Source organism: Pristiophorus japonicus, chromosome 12 (assembly GCF_044704955.1).
Source record: "Pristiophorus japonicus isolate sPriJap1 chromosome 12, sPriJap1.hap1, whole genome shotgun sequence".
In the NCBI taxonomy this organism is placed as follows: Eukaryota; Metazoa; Chordata; class Chondrichthyes; family Pristiophoridae; genus Pristiophorus; species Pristiophorus japonicus.
The window spans coordinates 75,242,433-75,265,525 of NC_091988.1; the positions used below are offsets into that span (position 1 = coordinate 75,242,433).

At 48.1% G+C, this 23,093-nt stretch overlaps 1 protein-coding gene across 1 annotated transcript in view; it reads right to left on the reverse strand.

Moving 5' to 3' along the window:
• Nucleotides 1-23,093, reverse strand: part of LOC139276781 (monoglyceride lipase-like) — a 104,078-nt gene that overhangs the window by 2,407 nt on the left and 78,578 nt on the right. The window contains exon 7 of the mRNA XM_070894785.1: nt 17,141-17,356. Within this exon, the coding sequence (XP_070750886.1) occupies nt 17,141-17,356 (216 nt within the window). The remainder of the gene's footprint in view (nt 1-17,140; nt 17,357-23,093) is intronic.

Genomic DNA, 23,093 nt, shown 5'->3' on the forward strand with positions numbered 1-23,093 from the left:
GGTGGAGAGGTGGATTATTATTTCCACACAGCACTCACCTCCCTCCCACAACTCAACCCACTTTTCTCCCTCCTCTGCTGAAGGCACTGAATCTTGGTGGGGTAGAGTGCCTGATAGGAAGACAAGGAGGCCAATCATCCCTTCGAGCCTGTTCACTCATTCAATTAGTTCATGAGTGATCTGTGTCTTAACTGCATCTACCTGCCTTGATTCTGTAACCCTTAATACCTGTGCTTAACAAAACTCTATCAATCTCAGTTTTCAAATTTTCAATTGACCCCTCAGCATCAACTGCTTTTGGGAGGAGAGAGTTCCAAATTTCCATCACCCTTTATGTGACAAAATGCTTCCTGACATCACCCCTGAACGGCCTGGCTCTAATTTTAAGGTTATGCCCCCTCGTTCTGACTCCCCCACCAGAGGAAATAGTTTCTATCTATTCTGAAATGTGTACTTGAGAACTTTCTTGATCAGTAGATTACCTGCCCAAAGAGGAAGAAAGCATAAGAACATAGGAACATAAGAAATAGGAGCAGGAGCAGGCCAGTCTCCCCCCAAAGATTCAGTACCTTCAGCAGAGGAGGGGGAAAAGTGGGTTGCGTTGTGGGGAGGGAGGTGGGTGCCATTCAATAACATTGTGGCTGATTTTCTACCTCAACTCCACTTTCCTGCATTATCCCCATATCCCTTAATTCCCTTAACATCTAAAAATCTATCAATCTCTGTCTTGAATATACTCAATGACTGAGCCTCCACAGCCCTCACCTGAACCACCTGGTAGTCGATCTAGGGTATCAGTCTTTACAGTAAAAGACACTAAAAACATCCCAATAGTGGATAATCAAGGGGCTATAGGGAGGGAGGAACGTAATACAATCACTATCACTAAAGAAGAAGTTCTCGGTAAAATAATGGGACTAAAGGCTTGCATCCTAGAGTCTTAAAAGAAGTGGCTGCAGAGATAATGGATGCATTGGTTATAATCTACCAAAGTTCTCTGGATTCGGGGGCGGTCCCAGTGGATTGGAAAACTACAAATGTAACACCCCTATTTAAAAAAGGAAGCAGACAGAAAGCAGGAAACTATAGACCAGTTAGCCTAACATTTGTCATTGGGAAAATGCTGGAGGACATTATTAAGGAACCAGTAGCAAGATATTTGGAAAAGCATAATTCAATCAAGCAGAGTCAAATTGGTTTTATGAAGGGCAAATCATGTTTGATAAATTTGCTTGAGTTCTTTTGAGGATGTAATGAGCAGGGTGGATACGGTGTATTTGGATTTCCAGAAGGCATTTGATAAGATGCCTCATTAAAAGGTTACTGCACAAGATAAATGCTCACTGGGTTGGGGGTAATATATTAGCATGGATAGCGGATTGACTAACAGAAAACAGAGAGTCAGGATAAATGGGTCATTTTCCGGTTGGCAAATGGGAACTAGTGGAGTGCCACAGGGATCGGCGCTGGGGCCTCAACTATTTACAATTTATATTACTGGCTTGGATGAAAGGACTGAATATAATGTAGCCAAGTTTGCTGATGATACAAGGACGGGTGGGAAAGCAAGTTGTGAGGAGGACCCCAAAAAAAGCATAGGGATATAGACAGGCTAAGTGAGTGGGCAGACATTTGGCAGATGGAGTATAATGTGGGAAAGTGTGAGGTTATCCACTTTGGCAGGAAAAATAAAAAAGCAAATTATTATTTAAATAGAGAGAAATTACAAAATGCTGCAGTACAGAGGGACCTGAGGGTCCTTGTGCATAAAACACAAAATGTTAGTATGCAGATACAGCAAGTAATCAGGAAAGCAAATGGAATGTTGGCCTTTATTGCAATGGGGATGGAGTATAAAAGCAGAGAAGTCCTGCTACAACTGTACAGGGTATTGGTGAGGTCACACCTAGAGTACTGCGTACAGTTTTGCTCTTCTTATTTAAGGAGCGATATACTTGCATTGGAGGCTGTTCAGAGAAGGTTCACTAGGCTGATTCCAGAGATGAAGGGTTTGACGTATGAAAAAAGGTTGAGTAGGTTGGACTTATACTCATTGGAGTTTAGAAGAATGAGAGGTGATCTTATTGAGACATATAAGATACTGAGAGGGCTCGATGAGAGGATGTTTCCCCTCGTGGAGAAATCTAGGACTAGTGGGGCAACGTTTCAGAATAAGGGACCGCTCATTTAAAATGGAGATGAGGAGGAATTTCTCTTAGAGGGTTGTAAGTGAGCTGTGGCTGGGTCATTGAATATATTTAAGGTGGAGATAGACAGATTTTTGAGCGACAAGGGAATAAAAGGTTATGGGGAGTGGGCAGGGAAGTGGAATTGAACCCAAGATCAGATCAGCCATGATCTTATTGAATGGTGGAGCAGGCTCAAGGGGCCAAATGGCTGAAACCTGCTCCTATTTCTTATGTTCTTATGTTCTTAGAATTCCAAAGACTCACCACCCTCTGAGTGAAGAAATTTCTCTTTATTCAATCCTAAATGGCCACCCCCTTATTCTGAGACTACGACCCCTGGTTCTAGACTCCCCAGCCAGGAGAAACATCCTCCCTGCATCTACCCTGTCAGACCCTGTAAGAAATTTTGTATGCTTCATAGAAACATAGAAACATAGAAAATAGGTGCAGGAGTAGGCCATCCGGCCCTTTGAGCCTGCACCACCATTCAATAAGATCATGGCTGATCATTCCTTCAGTACCCCATTCCTGCTTTCTCTCTATACCCCTTGATCCCTTTAGCCGCAAGGGCCATATCTAACTCCCTCTTAAATATATGCAATGTACTGGCATCAACAACTCTCTGCAGTAGGGAATTCCACAGGTTAACAACTCTCTGAGTGAAGAAGTTCCTCCTCATCTCAGTCCTAAATGGCTTACCCCTTATCCTAAGACTATGTCCCCTGGTTCTGGACTTCCCCAACATCGGAACATTCTTCCTGCATCTAACCTGTCCAGTCCCGTCAGAATTTTATATGTTTCTATGAGATCCCCTCTCATCCTTCTAAACTCCAGTGAATACAGGCCCAGTCGATCCAGTCTCTCCTCATATGTCAGTCCTGCCATCCCAGGAATCAGTCTGGTGAACCTTCGCTGCACTCCCTCAATAGCACGAACATCCTTCCTGAGACTTTCAATGAGATCACCTCTCATTCTTCTAAGCTCTAGAGAATATAAGCTTAACTGGTCAGGTGGGCAGAGCAGTGGCAAATAGAATTTAAGTCAGAGAAGTGTGAGTTGATGCACTTTGGGAGGCTAATAAGGAAAGAGTATACACATTAAGCGATAGGCCACTTAATAGTGTAGATGAACAAAGGGACCTTGGAGTGCTTGTCCACAGATTCCTGAAAGTAGCAGGCCAGGTGGATAAGGTGGTTAAGAAGGCACACGGAATGCTTGCCTTTATTGGCTGGTGCATAGAATATAAGAGCAGGGAGGTTATGCTTAAATTGTATAATACTTTGGTTAGGTCACAGCTGGAGTACTATGTGCAGTTCTGGTCGCCGTATTATAGGAAGGACGTGACTGCACTAGAGCGGGTGCAGAGGAGATTTACTAGGATGTTGCCTGGAATAGAGAATCTTAGTTATGAGGACAGATTGGATAGGCTGGGTTTGTTCTCATTGGAACAGAGGAGATTGAGAGGAGACCTCATTGAGATGTACAAAATATTGAGGGGCCTGGACATAGTGGATAGTAAGGATCTAGTTCCATTGGTGGAGGGATCTATTATGAGGGGGCATAGTTTTAAGGTGGTTGGTGGAAGGTTTAGAGGGGATTTGAGGGGGGCGCTTTTTTACGCAGAGGGTTGTGGAGATCTGGAACTCGCTGCCTGGAAGAGTGGTGGATGCAGAAACCCTCATCACTTTTAAGAGATGGTTGGATGGGCACTTAAAGTGCAGTAACCTGCAGGGTTATGAACCTAGAGCTGGTAATTGGGATTAAACTGGATGACCTTTTGTTGGACGGCGCAGATATAATGGTAAGTGTTGCAGGGAATCGAATACACCCAGGGTGATCACCTGGACTAGTTTCAATCGTCTGGATGGGTCGGAGAGGAATTTTCCCAGATTTTTTCTTCCTAAATTGTCCTGGGTTTTTATCTGGTTTTTGCCTCTCCCAGGAGATCACATGGCTCTGGTTAGGGAGGAGAGTAGAATGTTTCAGTATAAGGGGTGTCGCAGTTGTGTGAGGCGGACTGGTTGGGCTGGGTGCTCTTTGCCTTTTCGTCATTGTTCATAGATTTATATGTAACCTTTAGGGCTGCTGACCAAGGTCCGTGTGGCCCTTTGTCAGCCGGCGTGGACACGATGGGCCGAAATGGCCTCTTTCTGCGTTGTAAATTTCTATGTTTCTACATTTCTATGTTTCTAGTCTACTCAATCTTTCCTCATAGGACAATCCCCCCCATCCCAGAAATCAGTCTGGTGAACCTTCGTTGCACTCCCTCTATGGCAAGTATATCCTTAGGTAAGGAGACCAAAACTGTACACAATACTCCAGATGCGGTCTTACCAGGGCCCGATATAATTGCAGTAAGATATCTTGGGGCCGAAATTGCCCCTTGCCTTAAGATTTGTTACCACCGGAAATCAGTGGCCATGCTGCGGAGTGGAATAGCCACCGCTCGCCCAATTGCCCTGCCGAGGTTTCCCGGCGGTGAGTGTCACTGCATCGCTTCCCCTCACTGCCGCTGCGCTGTTGGCTGACACTCCTCAGTGTGTTATCAGAGTGCGCACCACCGACATCCCGGGCTGGAAGCCACATTCTGCTCGAATAATCTTCTGACCGCTCGACGGTGCCAAGAGTAGGTTTGTTTGGTTGGTGCCTAGTTCCTGATGCAGACCGTCAGTGTTCCTTAAAGGTCTGTTAGTTTTTGGCGCATTTGCGTCGGCAACTTTTTCACCGTATTTCAGAAGCAGTGTGACGATACAGTGCTCGATTGTTTGCGAGTGCTGGAGGCGCCTCCACCTGCAGAACAGGGAGCCGACATCGAGGAGGCTGGGCTTGGGTTGGAAATGTGGGTAGTGCTGGCAGGCCAATGCCTCTTGCACATTGTGCGTGCCGCTGAGGCGAGGAGGAGAAGGTGGCGCTGGGTCCAATGACTGCAGAGGCAGCGGGTAAGGGCCGCAGCAATCATGGCGGCCCAGCATGGAGAGGGCCAGGGAGATGGTGACAGAGGTGCCAGAGAGTTGCCACAGGAAGGCCCTCAGCAAGGATGGCCCTAAGGAGAAAAGTGAGGTACACGGACCCCCCGCACCAGCAGGCCAGGAGGCAGCGTGCAGCGGAGGCAGATGCTGGGCAGCAGCAGCCTGCAGAGGCAGAGGAGCCAGCAGGGAGAAGCCAATGAGGCACAATGGCTGCACAGATGTGGGGGTGCCAGGCCATATCGACAAAGTGTTTTCTGTCACCAATTCTCGTACAGGGATTTGAATGATGATCAGTTCCTGCGCAGACTACGATTCTGCAAGGACATAGTGACGGAGCTCTGCAATCTGCTGCAGGCAGACTTGGAGCAGCAAACATGGGTGAGGACAGCCCTGAGCATGGTCTCCGAGGTCACTATTGCCCTGAACTTTTATGGCACTGCTACCTTCCGAGGTCACTGATGCTCTGAATAGGAGGAGGGGCAATTACATCTCTTTCCCTATGAGCAGGGACAAGCAGTTGGAGACTGGATTCTTGCACATTGCCGGTTCCCCAAGGTCCAGGGAGTCACTGATGGCACCTATGTGGGTCTGAGACCACCCCAACACACTCCCGAGGTCTACCTAAACCGCAAGGTGTTCACTCCCTTAATTTTCAACTGGTTTGCGACCACAACCGCAAAATTATGGAAGTTGATGTCCAATTTCCTGGCAGCGGCCACGATTCTTTCATACTGTGCCTGAGCGGTATGCCAGGCCTCTTCATTCTGCTGAATCAAGATTGCAGCTGGATTCTCGGTGACAAGGGCTACACACTGAGCAATTGGCTCATGACTCCTCTTCGCGACCTGAGAACTGAGGTGCAACTCGTCTATAATGACAGTCTCTTGGCCACCAGGACCATCATCGAGCTCACAATTGAGATTCTGAAGCAGAGATTCCATTGCCTGGACTGCTCAGGGGGTGTGCTGCAGTACTCGCCTGAGCGTGTCTCCATATTGGTGGTGGTGTGCTGCATGCTCCACAACCTGGCCATCATGAGGGCAGAGCCACTGGAGGACGAGGTAGCAGTGCCAAGGGTGGAGGAAAAGGAGGAGGAGAATTATCCGGAAGTGCATGAGGAGGAGGCACAGGAGGAGGGGCAGGGTGCGGGTGGGCAGCCACGCAGGAGGCGGCATCGCCATGGTGACCCGCAAGGGAAGCACAAAGCTGTCTCATAACTGCGCGGTTCACATAACTCAATGCCCAGTTGCGCCTGCATCCGGCCATGTCCATGGGGCAATCTGTAAGCCCTCTCACACATCATTCCCGTACAGTTAAATGAGAGACCTATTCAGAAATTTCCAAAACAAAATAAAGATTTCTTACATCCCGAACAATGAGAGCACAAAACATCAACATTATCAATTATCACCTTTGTGCAATTCCTTATTACCCACCCACCCCCCTTCCGCAGACCTATCCTTACAGTACGCCGTGGTGTCTCCCCCGTGGCTGCCTCCTGGCTTTGGGAAGGATGCTGTGTGTTTGTAGAGGAAGCTACAGACGTCCTTCTCCGACGCCCTTGACCAGCTCTGGCCCTGGAAGGGCTGGCTGCAGACTAGGCCACAGTCGGAAGTGGCTGGGGCGAGGTCATGGTCGGCAGCAATGGCGGAGTGGCAGGTCTCAGCTCAGGGCCGCTGTGAACCAGAGAGCCCACATCAATATCCTGGTCCAAGGAACCAGCGCCACCCCCCGGGGCAGCAGCCACCTTCCCCACCAAGCTGCTGGAGCACAGGTCGGCGGAGTGGGGTGGCACCGTTCGGCCCCCTGTCGACCGTGGTGGACCCAGCCGCAATGGCAGCAGTAAGATCTCGCGTCGCCTCCAGCTGAGACTGCATGACAGCAGCTACACTCTGGAAGCCATCAGAGATGACAGCAGTCAGATGCTCCATGGCCTGTTGCCCAGAGTGCATGAGAGCAATGTAAGCTTCCAGGGCAGCGGCCAGCCTGTCCAAAGAAGCATAGCCACGCTCGCTCCCTCATGCCAGTGCTGGAATGGCAGCTGTCACCTCGCCAAGAGACGCGTCGTTGCAGCTGGATCCGCATGGTCACTCTGGACACTGGCAATGATGGTCTCCATGGTGTGCGCAGAGCTGTTAACAATGCGGAAGGCGGACTCCTCCAAGCTCCTCACCACTTGCGACAACCTCTTGGGCACCCCTTGTACTGCCGCCAAGAGCTCGGATTGCATGGCCACCACCCTTTGTTCATAAACACCAACATCGATGAGCTCGCCTGAGTCCTCATCAGCAGGACTCGGCTGTGCACTCGACCCCCCGAAGAGATGGCGCCTGAGGTTCCCTTGGCCCTTCACCATGCTGCAGCCTGCTAGGCCCCGGTGCATCACCCAGTGCAGACCCCTCTCCTAAATCTAAGGTACCCGACCTCGGATTCCTAGTATCTGAGCTGGTGCGTGGAACTGTAGAAAGCAGTGTCGCGGTTTTGCTGACAGAGCTCTCCCCCTCTCCATCTCCCTCATCGGACATGCTGCCAAGATCATCCAGGGCATCAAGTGTGTCCTCCCGACTCTGGCTGCCAGTCGTGTCAAGGGTGTCCGTCTCACTTTGGCTAACATGGGGTCTCATCTGCAATCACAAAAGGGAGAAGGGGTGCTGTGAGTGGAGGTGTAGTATTGCACCATGCAGCAAGCAGCTTGCACACAAGCATAAGCAATAGCCAGGTCGCCCATTGCACTGTCAGGGAGAAATGGCATTGCAAAGAGGCCTTCACTTACCCATGCTGCCCCCAGCGCCATTGGAGCAACCAGCAGCCACAGAGATTGCAACACGCGTGCACACTAGCCGCTGTACCCTCTCCTCCAGATCAATCAGCTCCACATTTTCCAACTCACCCCCACCAGTGGCTTGTTGCTGAGCACAGTTGCATGCCATCTTGGCCTATAAAGCAAAGAAGGGTTGGTAAGTCGCAGTTTCCTGAGGCCTCGGCAATTAGTGCAAGTGTGGGTCCATGGCATACAGCTGTGAATCCCACATGCAAGGGAGCCTCCATTGTGAGCATGCCCACATACAGTCCTCAGCAATCAAATGCTACTTCAGCTACTATATTGAGCTCAATTTTCCCCAATGCCGCTTTTTGGCATATTGCCAGAGTTACGCTCGTATTTTTTGGCACCGACTGCTCCAAAAAAAACTTGCAAGTTTCCCCATTCTATTTTTTGAAATTGGCGCCGCGCAGCCTGTCCTTCAGCTTCGGAGGGGGTGGGGTCTAATATTTGCACCGAAAAAAGGATTTCGCCCCCCTTCTGCGCATGCGCGGAAAAATAAAGGATGTATTTGATGTGATTGCTATGGGCGCGCATGCCCAGTACAGCTCCCGGTCTGCAATCAGCCATTTTTTAAAAACTTTAATTCTTATTGGAAAAATCGGAGCTGCAAAACAAGATGCAACACGGATCAAGGATCAAGAATTTCTCACAGGATGAAGTGGAGGCACCAGTTACTATGATTGAGGCCAGATGGCACAAGCTGGACACCAGCAGAGATCACATAAAAGTTTCACCAAAAGAAATGAAGAAATGCTGGAATCAACTTGCAGAAGATTACTGTGCAATGGTGACCACCCCGAGGTCTGGAGGCCAGTGCAAAAAGAAATGGCAGGACCTTGGTCAAGTAGTTAGTGTAAGTAATATTTTTGTTTATTCACTAGAATTGCAATTGTAAATGTGACCATCTGTATATGTCCCACCCAGCAGATAGACACCCTCTCTAAAAAGTTATATTTTCATCTTTGCAGTGGAAGGTGGCACACAACAAAATGAAAGAACTCGAACAGGAGGAGGTCCGGCAAATCTACACCCACTGACACACTTGGCAGACAGGGTCGTTGCTTTGATAGGTCCTGCCTGGAGAAAAGCAATCACTACTGCACAAGCTGGGCCCACACTCGAGGGAGAGGGTAAGCCTTGCAAACTCCATAGTCTGGCTTTGCTAAATGTTAAGTACTGTGTGGGCTAGCCATACTTCAATTCATGGGGATGTCTCCAACAGCTACGCTTCGGTTGATGTAATATGCTATCATTCATCGTGGTCCTTCAAATAAGCCTGCTGCCTGTGCTGTATATGCCTACTCATGCCACCCTGTCCCCTCCTCTGCTGTTAACCAGTTGTCTATTTTGTTATATTTTGCAGAATTTGAGGCCAACCCTGACGAGGCTGAAGCCAATGCAGAAGAAGATTCAGAGTTGGACGAGCCTGAAGAGAAGAACATCTTCCAATCCCACCTTCCAGACCAAGAGCATGGTGGTGAGGAGTAGGGGATGGATGAAGCTCCTACTGTTGTATTTACTCTGGAGGAGGTGCAGGTGCCTCCCATTGAGGTACCAGGCCCTTTCCTGAGTGGTACAAGTGTTGGGACATTCCATGGTTTCTCACAGTCTGAGTCTGGGGATGCCAGTGGGATATAGCAAGGCACACCCAGTGCCCCACCGCCAAGGCTGCGGTTCCCAGTAGGATGCAGCGAGCCACACCCAGGGTGAGGAGGGAAAGGAGAGCTCGACAGCGCTCTCCTGAGGTGCAGGATCTAATAGAGGTGGTTCCGATGATGGCAATGAGTGTGGGGAGCATTGACCTTACACAATCACTCCTGGTCACCATCAGTGGGGTGGGTGATGAGGTATCGGGCTGTCGGGAGAAATTACAACACTCTCACCAGAAATGGGAACACTGTCCAGGCACATGAGGGAGGGAATGTCGCAGACAGCTAATACACTGTCAATGAACATGAGGGAGGGAATTTTGCAGGTAGTTGAGACAGTGTCAGGGCACATGAGGGAGGGAATGTTGAAGTTAGCTGCTGCAATAAGGGAACATACCTAGACCCCGCGGCCATTGACAGAATCAACTGCCACTGCCACTTCAATGCCCAGACCAATCTCTGAATAGGCCAAAGCCGGGCCTTCCATAGTACTGTCTGCCTATGCCCCCCATCAAGAAGTGCACATTGCCCGAGATGCTCGAAAGAATAAGCATGGTACCCTGCATTCAGGGGTGGAGTCAAGAAGACCAAGCACAGTGGGCAGTCTTAGAATAAGGTGGAGGAGAGATGGGTGCAGTCTTTCTTTGCTGCTGTTGTTGTTATTGTTGTTATTATTGTTGTTACTGTTGTAATTTCTCAAATTAAATGTTTTTTGTAAGTTATGTAAATTTACAAGTTTAAAAGTTTCTAAGTGATCTTAAAGTTTTTAAGTGCTCGTAGAATTTGTAGGGGTGATCTAAAGTTTGTAAGTGATCTTAATGTTTGTAAGTGACTGTAACTGAAAACTTTAAAGTTTGATTCAAGAATATTTTTATTAAAGTTAAGTACAAACAAGTGTTAAACTTTTGAATAAAATATATTTTAAATTATAACATTAATTTTCATTATTTGTTCCATTATTAACACAATCTTTTGAACTAAAGAAGAATCATTCCCATTATTTGTTCCATTAACACAACGCAACATTACGGAACAGGTCCAAACACTAAAGATGGTCCATTTGGAATAATTGCCGCTGAGCCTTCATAGAAACATAGAAAATAGGTGCAGGAATAGGCTATTTGGCCCTTCGAGCCTGCACCACCATTCAATATGATGATGGCTGATCATTTTTGCAACTTTAGTACCCCATTTCTGCTTTCTCTCCATACCCCTTGATCCCTTTAGCTGAAAGGGCCACATCTAACTCCCTCTTGAATATATCTAATGAACTGGCCTCAACAACTTTCTGTGGTAGAGAATTCCACAGGTTCACAATTCTCTGAGTGAAAAAGTTTCTCCTCATCTTGGTCCTAAATGGCTTATCCCTTACCCTTAGCCTGTGGCCCCTGGTTCTGGACTTCCCCAACATCGGGAACATTCTTCCTACATCTAACCTGTCCATTCCCGTCAGAATTTTATATGTTTCTATGAGATACCCTCTCATTCTTCTAAATTCCAGTGAATATAAGCCTAGTCGATCCAGTCTTTCTTCATATGTCAGTCCTGCCATCCCGGGAATCAGTCTGGTGAACCTTCGCTGCACTCCCTCAATAGCAAGAATGTCCTTCCCCAGATTAGGAGACCAAAACTGTACACAATATTCAAGGTGTGGCCTCACCAAGGTCCTGTACAACTGCAGTAAGACCTCTCTGCTCTTATACTCAAATCCTCTCGCTATGAAGGCCAACATGCCATTTGCCTTCTTCATCACCTGCTGTACCTGCATGCCAACTTTCAATGACTGATGTACCAAGACACCCAGGTCTTGTTGCATCTACCCTTTTCCTAATCTGTCACCATTCAGATAATATTCTGCCTTCCTGTTTTTGCCACCAAAGTAGAACCTCACATTTATCTACATTTTACTGCATCTGCCATGCATTTGCCCACTCACCTAACCTGCCCAAGTCACTCTGCAGCCTCTTAGCGTCCTCCTCACAGCTCAAACTGCCACCCATCTTAGTGTCATCTGCAAACTTGGAGATATTACATTCAATTCCTTCATCTAAATCATTAATGTATATTGTAAATAGCTGGGGTCCCAGCACTGAACCTTGCGGTACCCCACTAGTCACTGCCTGCCATTCTGAAAAGGACCCGTTTATTCCTACTCTTTGCTTCCTGTCTGCCAACCAGTTCTCTATCCACATCAATACATTACCCCCAATACCATGTACTTTAATTTTGCACACTAATCTCTGTATGGGACCTTGTCAAAAGCCTTTTGAAAGTCCAAATACACCACATCCACTGATTCTCCCTTGTCCACTCTACTAGTTATATCCTCAAATCTTCTAAAAGATTTGTCAAGCATGATTTCCCTTTCATAAATCCATGCTGACTTGGACCGATCCTGTCACTGCTTTCCAAATACGCTGCTATTACATCTTTAATAATTGATTCCAATATTTTCCCCATACCGATGTCAGGCTAACCAGTCTATAATTCCGTTTTCTCTCTCCCTCCTTCAGGCAGCAAGACGTTCACAGATGAATTGCTGGCGCAAGGCTCGTCAATCGTTAAAGGGGCACGATGGCCCGTCCTCCCCCACCATCGTGCTCCAGGTTCAAGTAGTTGCATGGCTTCCTCATCTTCCTCCTGATCATCAGCCACTCTCACCTCAGGTGGGTCTTCTACTACCAACTGCTGCTGCCTCATGATGGCTAAGTTATGCAGCATGCAGCACACAACAGTGAACTGACCGACAATCTCAGGGGAGTATAGCAAGTAGCCTCCGGAATGTTCCAGGCATTGGAAACACTGTTTCAAGATGCCAATGGTCCTCTCTATTATGCTGCGTGTCGCAATGTGTATTCCAGGTCAGCTTCCGTCTGGGTTAGCCATTTAGGACTGAGATGAGGAGGAACTTCTTCACTCAGAGAGTTGTAAACCTATGGAATTCCCTACCACAGAGAGTTGTTGATGCCAGTTCATTGGATATATTCAAGAGGGAGTTAGATATGGCCCTTGCGGCTAAAGGGATCAAGGGATATGGAGAGAAAGCAGGAAAAGGGTACTGAAGGAACGATCAGCCATGATCTTATTGAATGGTGGTGCAGGCTCGAAGGGCTGGATGTCCTACTTCTGCACCTATTTTCTATGTTTCTATGTTTCTATGTTTCTATGTTACGCGTTGGGGCTTCATGAGCCAGGTGGCGAGATTATACCCTTTATCTCCCAGCAGCCAGCTCTGCCCTTCTGGCTATTGCCGAAACATGGCAGATATAGCGCTCTTGCATAGGATGAATGCATCATGGGTGCACCCATGGTATCGCGAGACAACTAACATGATACGATGCATGTCGTCACACACGAGTTGCACATTAACGGAGTGGAAGCCTTTTCTGTTCCTGTACATCTCGAAATCCTCCAAAGGTGCTCGAAAGGCAGTTCTGTACCTTTGGAAAGCCAACAATCCTGGAGAAGTCCACAGCCCTGTCACACATTGCTTGGGCAGTCATGGGGACCTTTATGTAATCATTCCTCTGGGCATATAGTGCAACAGTCACCTGCCGAATGCAGATATGTGTTGCATGTGGAGAAATGGTGCATACATCTCCAATTGTGGCCTGGAATGATCCAGATGCATAGAATGAAAGTGCAGCTGTAACTTCACTTCAACCGACAAAGCAGTTTTCCTGACGCTTCTAGGTTACAGTTCTGCTTTTACTAACTCACAGATATCGGTTACAACTTCTTTGCAGAAACGCAACCACCTCACACAGTCTGCATCACTCAAGGTGCAGGTATGAATGCCTGTCTCGATATATCCGATATGGGTAAGGCCTCCTGCCCATCATCCTACGTGCTCTGAGGTTCCTCATGCGATGCCATCGAATCAATCGTCTCCTCCGCAGCACCATCAAGCGGAAGGCTTGCACAAGATATGGCATTGTCAATATTGCCGCCATAATTAAGAAGCTCAAACCAGCAGGACAAGGAGTTAAAGCTTCTCTGCTCTCTCTCTCACTGAGGTCGACGCCCTAGTATGGACCACAGCCTGGTCTGTGCATGAGCAATAGGCTTGCTTAGAATGGAAAGCTAGGCATTCATATAAGGACATTTGGGGCAACGAAGTCTAATGCAATTCTTTAATTTTAGATTTTTTTCAAAGTACCACCCCACCATCGACCAAACGTTTCCTTACCGGGCTCAATCTGGCAGAATCACCGCACCCCTCCACCCCCCCCCCCCCCCGGGCTTCTTTTGAAGATAAGCCCTGAGCCCCTGTGTCTGGGCGAGGGAGCGATTCTTCCAGTCAACGCTCCAACCCTCGAGACCGGTGAAGAGATGTTTGGTGGTGGTGTGGCATTTTGAAAAAAATCTAAAATTAAAGAATTGCATTAGACTTTCATTTTCTCCATTTTAAGTTTCAAAAAATTAAGTTTCATGATGCATATTTAATGTCTTCTTGGCTCCCTCCAAAACTTCGCATAAAAACAATGGCGTCTTTCTGCGCCGATTTTTTAATGCGCGTTGGTTTTTCTTAAGTGCCCAGCAGGTTTTTTGGGAGTGGTCACATACACTGTCTTAAGAGAAATGTAAGTTGGCCAAACTTGCATAAATGTGAAAAACTGGCGCAGACATCGGCTTATGCCCTATGATGCAAAAAAAAAATAACCTAAAAAAATCATAACTAACTGAGTTACGCTGGTGCACAATCTTTGGGGAAACTTGGATATTTTAATTTAGGCCAAAAAAATGGAGCAGATAACTGGAGAAAATTGAGACCATAGTTTGGTGAGAAAGAAGTTAAGGTGAAGGAGTGTCTTGCAGTAAGGTGAGGAGTTGGGGGAACATGTACTCACTTTCATTAGTCGAATAAGGTCGGTGAAACTTTTCCTGCATTGGGTTGCGGTGCGCTGGTGAATGGAGGTCCCTGAAATCTCCTCTGCAATCTTTCTCCAGGCATTTAGGAAGATGCTCCAATTGGTCGCCCATCAGTACCAGGGAAGAGTAGCCGCCTCCTTCCCTCCACAGCTTGCATCGGGCTATTCAGCTCAGCGAGGTTGAAGCGGCTGGTCCTCCTCAAAGGTTCCCCTTCAGCCATCTCTTCTCAAGCAAGTCAGACCGAAGTCAAGACACAGTCGCAACACCTGCCCTTTAAGAAGGCCAGGGAGCAGTTTCGTCGTTAGGATCAATTAGTTAAAGAGTGGAATATCACGGTCCAAACGCCACTCTACTGCCACACTGCTGAAACCAGCCCATTACCCCGGTCATTACCATTCTGCTCCACTTAGCTGTCGAAAAAGCAGAATTTTGTTCTTAACGTCGCTCCATCCATATCGGCAGTAAGGGACGCTAAAATGTGGTAGGGGCGCTCCGTTTCCGGGGAGGGCCATTTACACTGTAAACCCATCTTAGACCATCCTGTATTCTCTCTTAGTTGGACCCCATCTAATACTTTACTATTTCTTACTTTAGTGTTCTCTGCCTCTCTCAATCTCTTGAGCACTTATTACCCCTATCTAATGTTACTTCCTGGTGCCCATCTCCCTGCCAAATTAGTTTAAACCCTCCCCAACAGTACTAGCAAACCTCCCCGCGAACATATTGGCTATGGCCCTGTTGAGGTGCAACCTGTCCAGCCTGTACAGGTCCCACCTCCCCCAGAACCGGTCCCAATGCCCCAGGAAGCCCTCTCTCCTGCACCATCTCTCCAGCCATGCATTCATCTGCTCTATCCCCCTATTTTTATTGAATAGAAGGCAAATTATTAACCTGTTTAGGAAATTGGCTGAGCGGCAGGAGACAGAGAGTAGGGATAATGGGCAGATAATCTAATTGGCAGGATGTGACTAGTGGTGTCCCACAGGGATCTGTGTCGGGGCCTCAACTATTCACAATATTTATTAACAGTTTAGATGATGGCATAGAAAGCTATATATCCAAATTTGCCGCTGACACAAAGTTAGGGGTCATTGTAGGCAGTATAGATGAAAGCATAAAATTACAAGGGATATTGACAGAATAAATGAATGGGCAAAACTGGCAAATAGATTTCAATGTAGGCAAATATGAGGTCATCCACTTTGGACCTAAAACAGGGTACTTTCTAAATGGTGAAAAGCTAAAAACAAAGAGACTTGGGGGTCCAGGTACATAGATCATTAAAACATCACAAACAGGTAGAGAAAATAATCAAAAAGGCTAATGGAATGCTGGCCTTTATATCGCCAGGACTTCAGTACAAGGGGATAGAAGTTATGCTGCAGCTGTACAAAACCCTGGTTAGACCACACCTGGAGCACTGTGAGCAGTTCTGGGTACCACACCTTAGGGACGATATATTGGCCTTGGAGGGAGTGCAGCGTAGGTTTAGCAGAATGATGCCCGGGCTCCAAGGATTAAGTTACAAAGGGAGATTACACACATTAGGGTTGTATTCCCTAGAATTTAGAAGGGTAAGGGGTGATCTGATTGAAGTTTTCAAGTTATTAAGGGGACCTGATAGGGGCGATAGAGAGAAGCTATTTCCATTGGTTGGGGAGTCTAGGACTAGTCTAAAAATTACAGCGAGACCTTTCAGGAGTAAAATTAGGATATGCTTCTACACACAAAGGTTAGTAGAAGTTTGGAACTCTCTTCCACAAATGGCAATTGGTCATTTTGAATCTGTGAGTAATAGATTTTTGTTAACCAAAGGTATTAAGGGATATGGGCCAAAGGCAGGTATATGGAGTTAGGTCGCAGATCAGCCATGATCTCACTGAATGGCGGAACAGGCTCAAGGGGCTGAATGGTTCTATAATCCTACAAATCTGCAGCCCTAGTTCAGAAGGCGTATCAGGAACTCAGGCGTGAAGATTATTGACCTTCACAGCACACTCCATCCATTGGGATGAAAATTCCTGGGCGAGACCCTTGACTTCCACAGTTAAGTTCCTGATAGGTCCAGCTGAGACCTGGGAGAGCAAATTCACGGAGCAAGAAATGTGTTCGATTTTATGGGTTATATCAAAATACAATTTGAATTGGACGTTGCGATATATTTGAGTTTTGAGTTCAAAAACCTGAGCGGCCTTTTAATATTGGTGACTTTTCTTTGAGGACAAGTTAACAAAGGTGGGCTTGATTTTCTTTAGAATGATCTCATTGAATGGCAGAACAGGCTCGAGGGGCGCAATGGCCTCCTCCTGTTCCTATGAATGAGTAAAGAATCCAATGGGATGGATTCTACATCCACCGTAAAAGTGAACAGTGCCGGCAGAGAGCCATGCAGATGCTGCAGGTGAGTGAGGGAGAGAAGCTGGATTGGGCTGTGCCGACCGGCTATCTGGTGTTGGCTATGAGCAGGGGAACTTGAGGCTGGCCGGCACTGCGTCACTAACACCATCCATGGACTGGGCATACATCATATTGGGCATCGCGGTTAATGGTAATCGCGGTTAATGGTAACCGCGGAGCAGGACTGGACTGTAAAGATGATCCCAGTTTAACCTGGACACCTAGGGAAAAATGCATCACCTTTAATGTCTTGTCCGTGCTGGATGCATTCCTGTACATGAGATAGGAGCCCCTGATGTCGCAGAGTTTATCATCGTCACCGTGTAAAATCAGCATTGGCCAGGTGATGTTGGGGAAGACCTTCTCGAGCTTGGACACTGCATTTAACACCTCAACAATGAATCTCATCTTATAAGGTCCATGGTAGCAGAGAGGATCATTTTCAAAGTTCTTCACCTGCAAGAACCAGAACACGTTACATCGCATATTGGGACTTTGACAGAGGCACAATGGAACCCAGCAGCTATGTGAATCATTAGAAACCAAAGCGAGAGAGGGATTGTTTGCATTTTTTTTAATTGGGAAGCCTTGATTGAGGCACAAGAGATAAATGAACACACACTGGGCAGCCAAGCTTTGGATATGATTATGACAGAAATTGAGTTAAAGTAGGAGAGACATCTAGACCAGCAGGTGCCACCCCTTGAGAGTCAACGTCATTACTATAAAGTCCTTACTCAATAGCACAAAACCCACACGAGGCACATTCTATGGACAAGGTCACTCTATGACCTGAACCTTTATTCACAGGACCAAGAAGTGATGACCCGGCGTGGGACCTCCCTTTATATACCTGGATGACCAGGTAAGGAGTGTCTCCCACAAGTTCACCCCCTGTGGTCAAGGTGTGCATTGCTTAAGTATATACAGTATTGCAGTGGTGTTACATAGAGGTTACATACATGACATCACCTCCCCTCAAAGTCTTATTGGGATTATAGGTTAAGTCTTTCAGGTGGTCCACGCTCCCTCGTGGAGCGCTGCAGTTGGGGCTCTGGTTGTTGAGCCTTGGCGTGAGTGTCTGTCACCTGTGGTGATTCCGGCCTGTCTGGTCTGACCGCCGGGACTGTACATGCTGCTGAATGTTCTTGTTGCTCGTTCACTGGCAGTGGTGTGAGCACCATCTCATGATCTTCCTCGGGTTCCTCAGTGTCTATGCTGAATCTTTTTTTTACTTGGTCCAGATGCTTCCGGCATATCGGCCCATTGTTAAGTTCCCCTCTTTGTCTATTACAGTACCCTCAAGCCATTTGGGCTCCACGGCGTGATTGAGAACAAATACGGGGTCATTTATTTCTATACATCTTCCCCTTGAGTTTCGGTCATGGTACTTGTTTTGGGACTGGCGCTTGCCCTCAACTATGTCGGTCAGGACTGGGTGAATGAGGGAAAACCGAGTTTTGAGTGTTCATTTCATGAGTAGCTCAGCGGGCGGGACCCCCGTGAGCCAGTGCGGTCGGGACCTATAGGCCAGCAGGAGGAGCGATAGGCGGCATTGGAGGGAGGGTCCTTGAATCCTGAGCATGCCTTGTTTAATGATTTGGACCGCACGTGCCGCCTGGCTATTGGAGGCCGGCTTGAATGGTGCTGTCCTGACATGGTTGATGCCATTGCCCGACATGAACTCCTGGAATTCGTAGCTCGTGAAACATGGGCCATTATCGCTAACAAGGATGTCCGGCAAGCCGTGGGTTGCAAAGACCGCACGTAGACTCTCCACAGTGGTGGATGTCGTGCACAAATTCAAAATGATGCACTCGATCCATTTCGAGTACGCATCTAACACAATGAGAAGCATTTTTCCCATGAATGGGCCCGCGTAGTCTATATGAATACGTGACCATGGCCTGGTGGGCCAGGGCCACGGGCTGAGCGGGGCCTCCCTGGGGGCATTACCCAGCTGGACACACATCTGCGAACACAGTGTTCCAGGTCTGAGTCAATTCCCGGCCACCAAACATGTGACCGGGCAATGGCCTTCATCAGAACAATGCCTAGATGCTCACTGTGGAGTTCCCTGATGAATGCCTCCCTGCCCCTCTGGGGCATGACTACCCGGCTGCCCCATAGTAGGCAGTCAGCTTGGATGGGGAGCTCATCCATCCGTCTGTGAAACAGTCTGACCTCCTCAGGACATGCTCCATGTGCGGGCACCCAATCCCCAGTCAGGATACATTTCTTAATCAGAGATAGGAGGGGATCTATGTTTGTCCAGATTTTGATCTGGCGGGCTGTGATGGGGGAGTCTGCGCTGTCAAAGGCATCAACGGCCATGACCATCTCAGCGCTTTGTTTCGCTGCCCCCTCGGTGGTGGCCAGTGGAAGCCTGCTGAGCGCGTCAGCGAAATTTTCGTTGCCAGGCCGGTGCCGGATGGAGTAGTCATAAGCAGCCAGGGTGAGAGCCCATCGCTGTATGCCGTCTGACGCGTTGGCATTGACAGCCTTGCTGTTTGACAACAGGGATGTTAATGGCTTGTGGTTCACTTCTAATTCGAACCTCCTGCCAAAAAGGTACTGATGCATTTTTTTTACACTGTAGGCACACGCGAGTACCTCCTTCTCAACCATGCCATATCCCCGTTCTCTTGAGAGAGCGACCTGGAAGCATAAGCCACAGGTTGTAGTTGGCCCTCAGCATTACTCTGCTGCAACACGCACCCGACCCCATAGGACGATGCATCACATGTCAGAACCAATTTCTTATAGGGGTGGTACAGGGTCATTAACTTATTTGAAAAAAGTAGGTTCCACGCCCGATTGAAAGCCCGTTCTTGATAGTCCCCCCAAAACGTGAAGCGGCTCCAACAATGAGCTTAAGTTCGGCAGAAAGTTCCCGAAATAGTTCAAGAGTCCCAGAAATGAATGCAACTCCGATGTGTTGCCGGGCCTGGGCGCTCGTCGAATCGCCTCTGTTTTGGATTCGGTGGGCCGAATCCCATCTGCAGCAACCCTCCTGCCCAGGTACTCAACCTCAGGAGCCAAAAACACACATTCAGACTTCTTGAGTCACAGGCATACCCGGTCCAGTCAGCATAGCAACTCCTGCAGATTGTGGAGATATTCCTCAGTGTCATGACCCGTGATGAGGATGTTGTCCTGAAATACGATTGTTCCAGGAATGGATTTAAGCAGGCTTTCCATGTTTCTTTGAAAAATCGCGGCCACTGATCAAATGCCAAATGGGCACCTGTTGTAAATGAACAGTCCCTTGTGCGTAGTGATGGTGGTCAGTAGTTCAGCTTCGTCGGCCAGTTCTTGGGTCATGTAGGCTGAAGTGAGATCCAGCTTGGTAAACAGCTTGCCGCCTGCCGGCGCGGCGAAAAAATCCTCCGCTTTTGGGAGCGGGTATTGGTCTTGTTGGGACACCCGATTGATAGTGGCCTTGTAGTCGCCACAGGTCCTGACAGAACCATCCGCTTTTAGGACTGGAACGATGGGGCTCGCCCAGTCGCTGAATTCAACGGGCGAGATGATGCCCTCTCTCAGTAAACGGTGCAATTCGCTCTCAATTTTCTCCTGCATCACATATGGCACTGCTCTGGCTTTGTGGTGCACTGGTCTGGCGTCCGGGGTGATGCATATCACTACTTTGGTACCTTTGAACATTCCGACGCCTGGTTGGAATAGTGGCTCAAATTGTGGTAGGACTTGTGAGCACGAACTTCGCTCAACAGATGACATTGCGTGCACATCCCCCCATTTCCAGTTCATCTCAGCTAACCAGCTCCTTCCCAACAGGGCGGGACCATTGCCTGGGACAATCCAGAGCGGCAACCGGTTCACTGATCCATTGTGTGTGACCGCCAACATTGCACTGCCTAGTACTGGAATGATTTCTTTGGTATACGTCCGTAGTTGTGTCTCAATGCGTTTTAGTTTGGGTCTACTGGCTTTGTGTGGCCATAGCTTTTCGAATTGTTGAACGCTCATGAGTGACTGGCTGGCTCCCGTGTCCAGCTCCATGTGTACAGGGATGCCGTTTAATAAAACCTTCATCATCATTGGTGGCGTTTTGGTATATGAACTGTGAATGTTTGCCACATGAACCCGCTGAACTTCAGCATCCATTGATTTGCTACCCAGGAGTCATCCTGCATCACAGACCCCTCTTCTGGTCCATCCACCTCATAAATTAGCCTGGTTACAGGCTTCCTGCACATTCGAGCTAAATGGCCACTGAGGTTGCAATTTCTGCAGACGAATTGTTGAAACCTGCAAGTCCTGGCAGAGTGTTTGCCCCCACACCTCCAGCATGGGCTGAGATTCCCATTATTGAGAACAAAGGAGCTATGACCCGGCATTCCTCTCTGATTGTCCCTTTGACTGCCCTTGAATACCCTGTTAGTGGGTGTCAATGGCTCCATCCCGGACCGCATTGTCCACTGTGATGGCGTAAATGTCCATTCAGCCTGACATTGTCTCTGTTGAAAACCTGCTCTGGGATCTATTGCTGCCTGGGGTGTGTCGAACTGCCCTTGCCTGCCTGCGGGACTCTGAGTCGTGTTTATGATATTGACTCCCTGATCCCCCGCCACATTGGAGGCAGAATTGCGCGTGTATATTATGTTGGTTTCCTCCTCCCCTGCCATGAAAGTCTGAGCCATCAACGCCGCCGCTTCCAAAGTCAAGTCCTTGGTCTCAATTAACTTTCTGAAAATCCCCGCATGACCGATGCCCTCAATAAAGAAGTCCCTTATCATCTCCCCCCTCTGTGAACTTACAGAGGCTGGCCAAATGCCGGCGGTCCGCAACGAAGTCCGGTATGCTCTGACCTTCCCGACGTCGGTGGGTATAGAATCTGTGTCGGGCCATGTGTACGCTGCTCGCCGGTTTGAGGTGCTCACCGATTAGTTTTCTGAGCTCTTTAAAGGTTTTGTCTGCCAGCTTTTCAGGTGCTAGTAGGTCCTTCATGAGCGTGTAAGTCTTAGGTCCGCAGCTGGTCAGCAGATGTGCCCTTCGTTTGTCGGCTGCTGCATCTCCCAGCCATTCTTTTGTGACAAAGCTTTGCTGGAGCCTCTCAATGAAATCGTCCCAGTCCTCACCAACACAGTACGTTCCTCTGTGCTACCGGAGGCCATTCTCGTGGGTCGTTGATTCTCATTTCTCATCGCCAACGTAAAGTCCTTACACAATATCACAAAACCCACACGAGGCACATTCTATGGACAAGGTCACTCTATGACCTGAACCTTTATTCACAGGACCAAGAAGTGATGACCCTGCATGGGACCTCCCTTTATATACCTGGATGACCAGGTAAGGAGTGTCTCCCACAAGTTCACTCCCTGTGGCCAAGGTGTGCATTGCTTAAGTATATACAGTATTGCAGTGGTGTTACATAGAGTTTACATACATGACAATTACCATCGCCGAATCCCCCACCATCAACATCCTGGGGGTCACCAATGACCAGAAACTTAACTGGACCAGCCTCATAAATACTGTGGCAACAGGAGCATGTCAGAAGCTGGGTATTCTGCAGCGAGTATGTCACCTCCTGACTCCCCAAAATCTTTTCACCATCTACAAGTCACAAGTCAGGAGTGTGATGAAATAATCTCCATTTGCCTGGATGAGTGCAGCTCCAACAACACTCAAGATGCTCGACACCACCATACAGCCTGATTAATTGACACACCATCCACCACATTAAATATTAACTCCCTCCACCACCGGCTGCAGTGTGTACCATCTACAAGATGCACCGCAGCAATTTGCCAAGGCTTCTTCGTCAGCACCTCCCACCTAGAAGGACATGTGCAGCAGACACATGGAAACATCCCGACCTGCAAGTTCCCCTCCAAGTCACACACCATCCTGACTTGGAAATATATCGGCCATTCATCATCGTCGCTGGGTCAAAATCCTGGAACTACCTCCCTAACAGCACAGTGGGAACAACTTCATCACACGGACTGCAGCAGTTCAAGAAGGCGGCTCACCACTACCTTCTCCAGGGCAATTAGGGATGGGCAGTAAATGCTAGCCTCGCCAGCAATGCCCACATCCCGGAATAAATACAAATAAAATCACTGTTGTCATCATCATAGCCAGTCCCTTGAAATCGAGGAAGACTTGCTTCCACTCTAAAAGTGAGTTCTTGGGTGACTGAACAGTCCAATATGAGAATTAC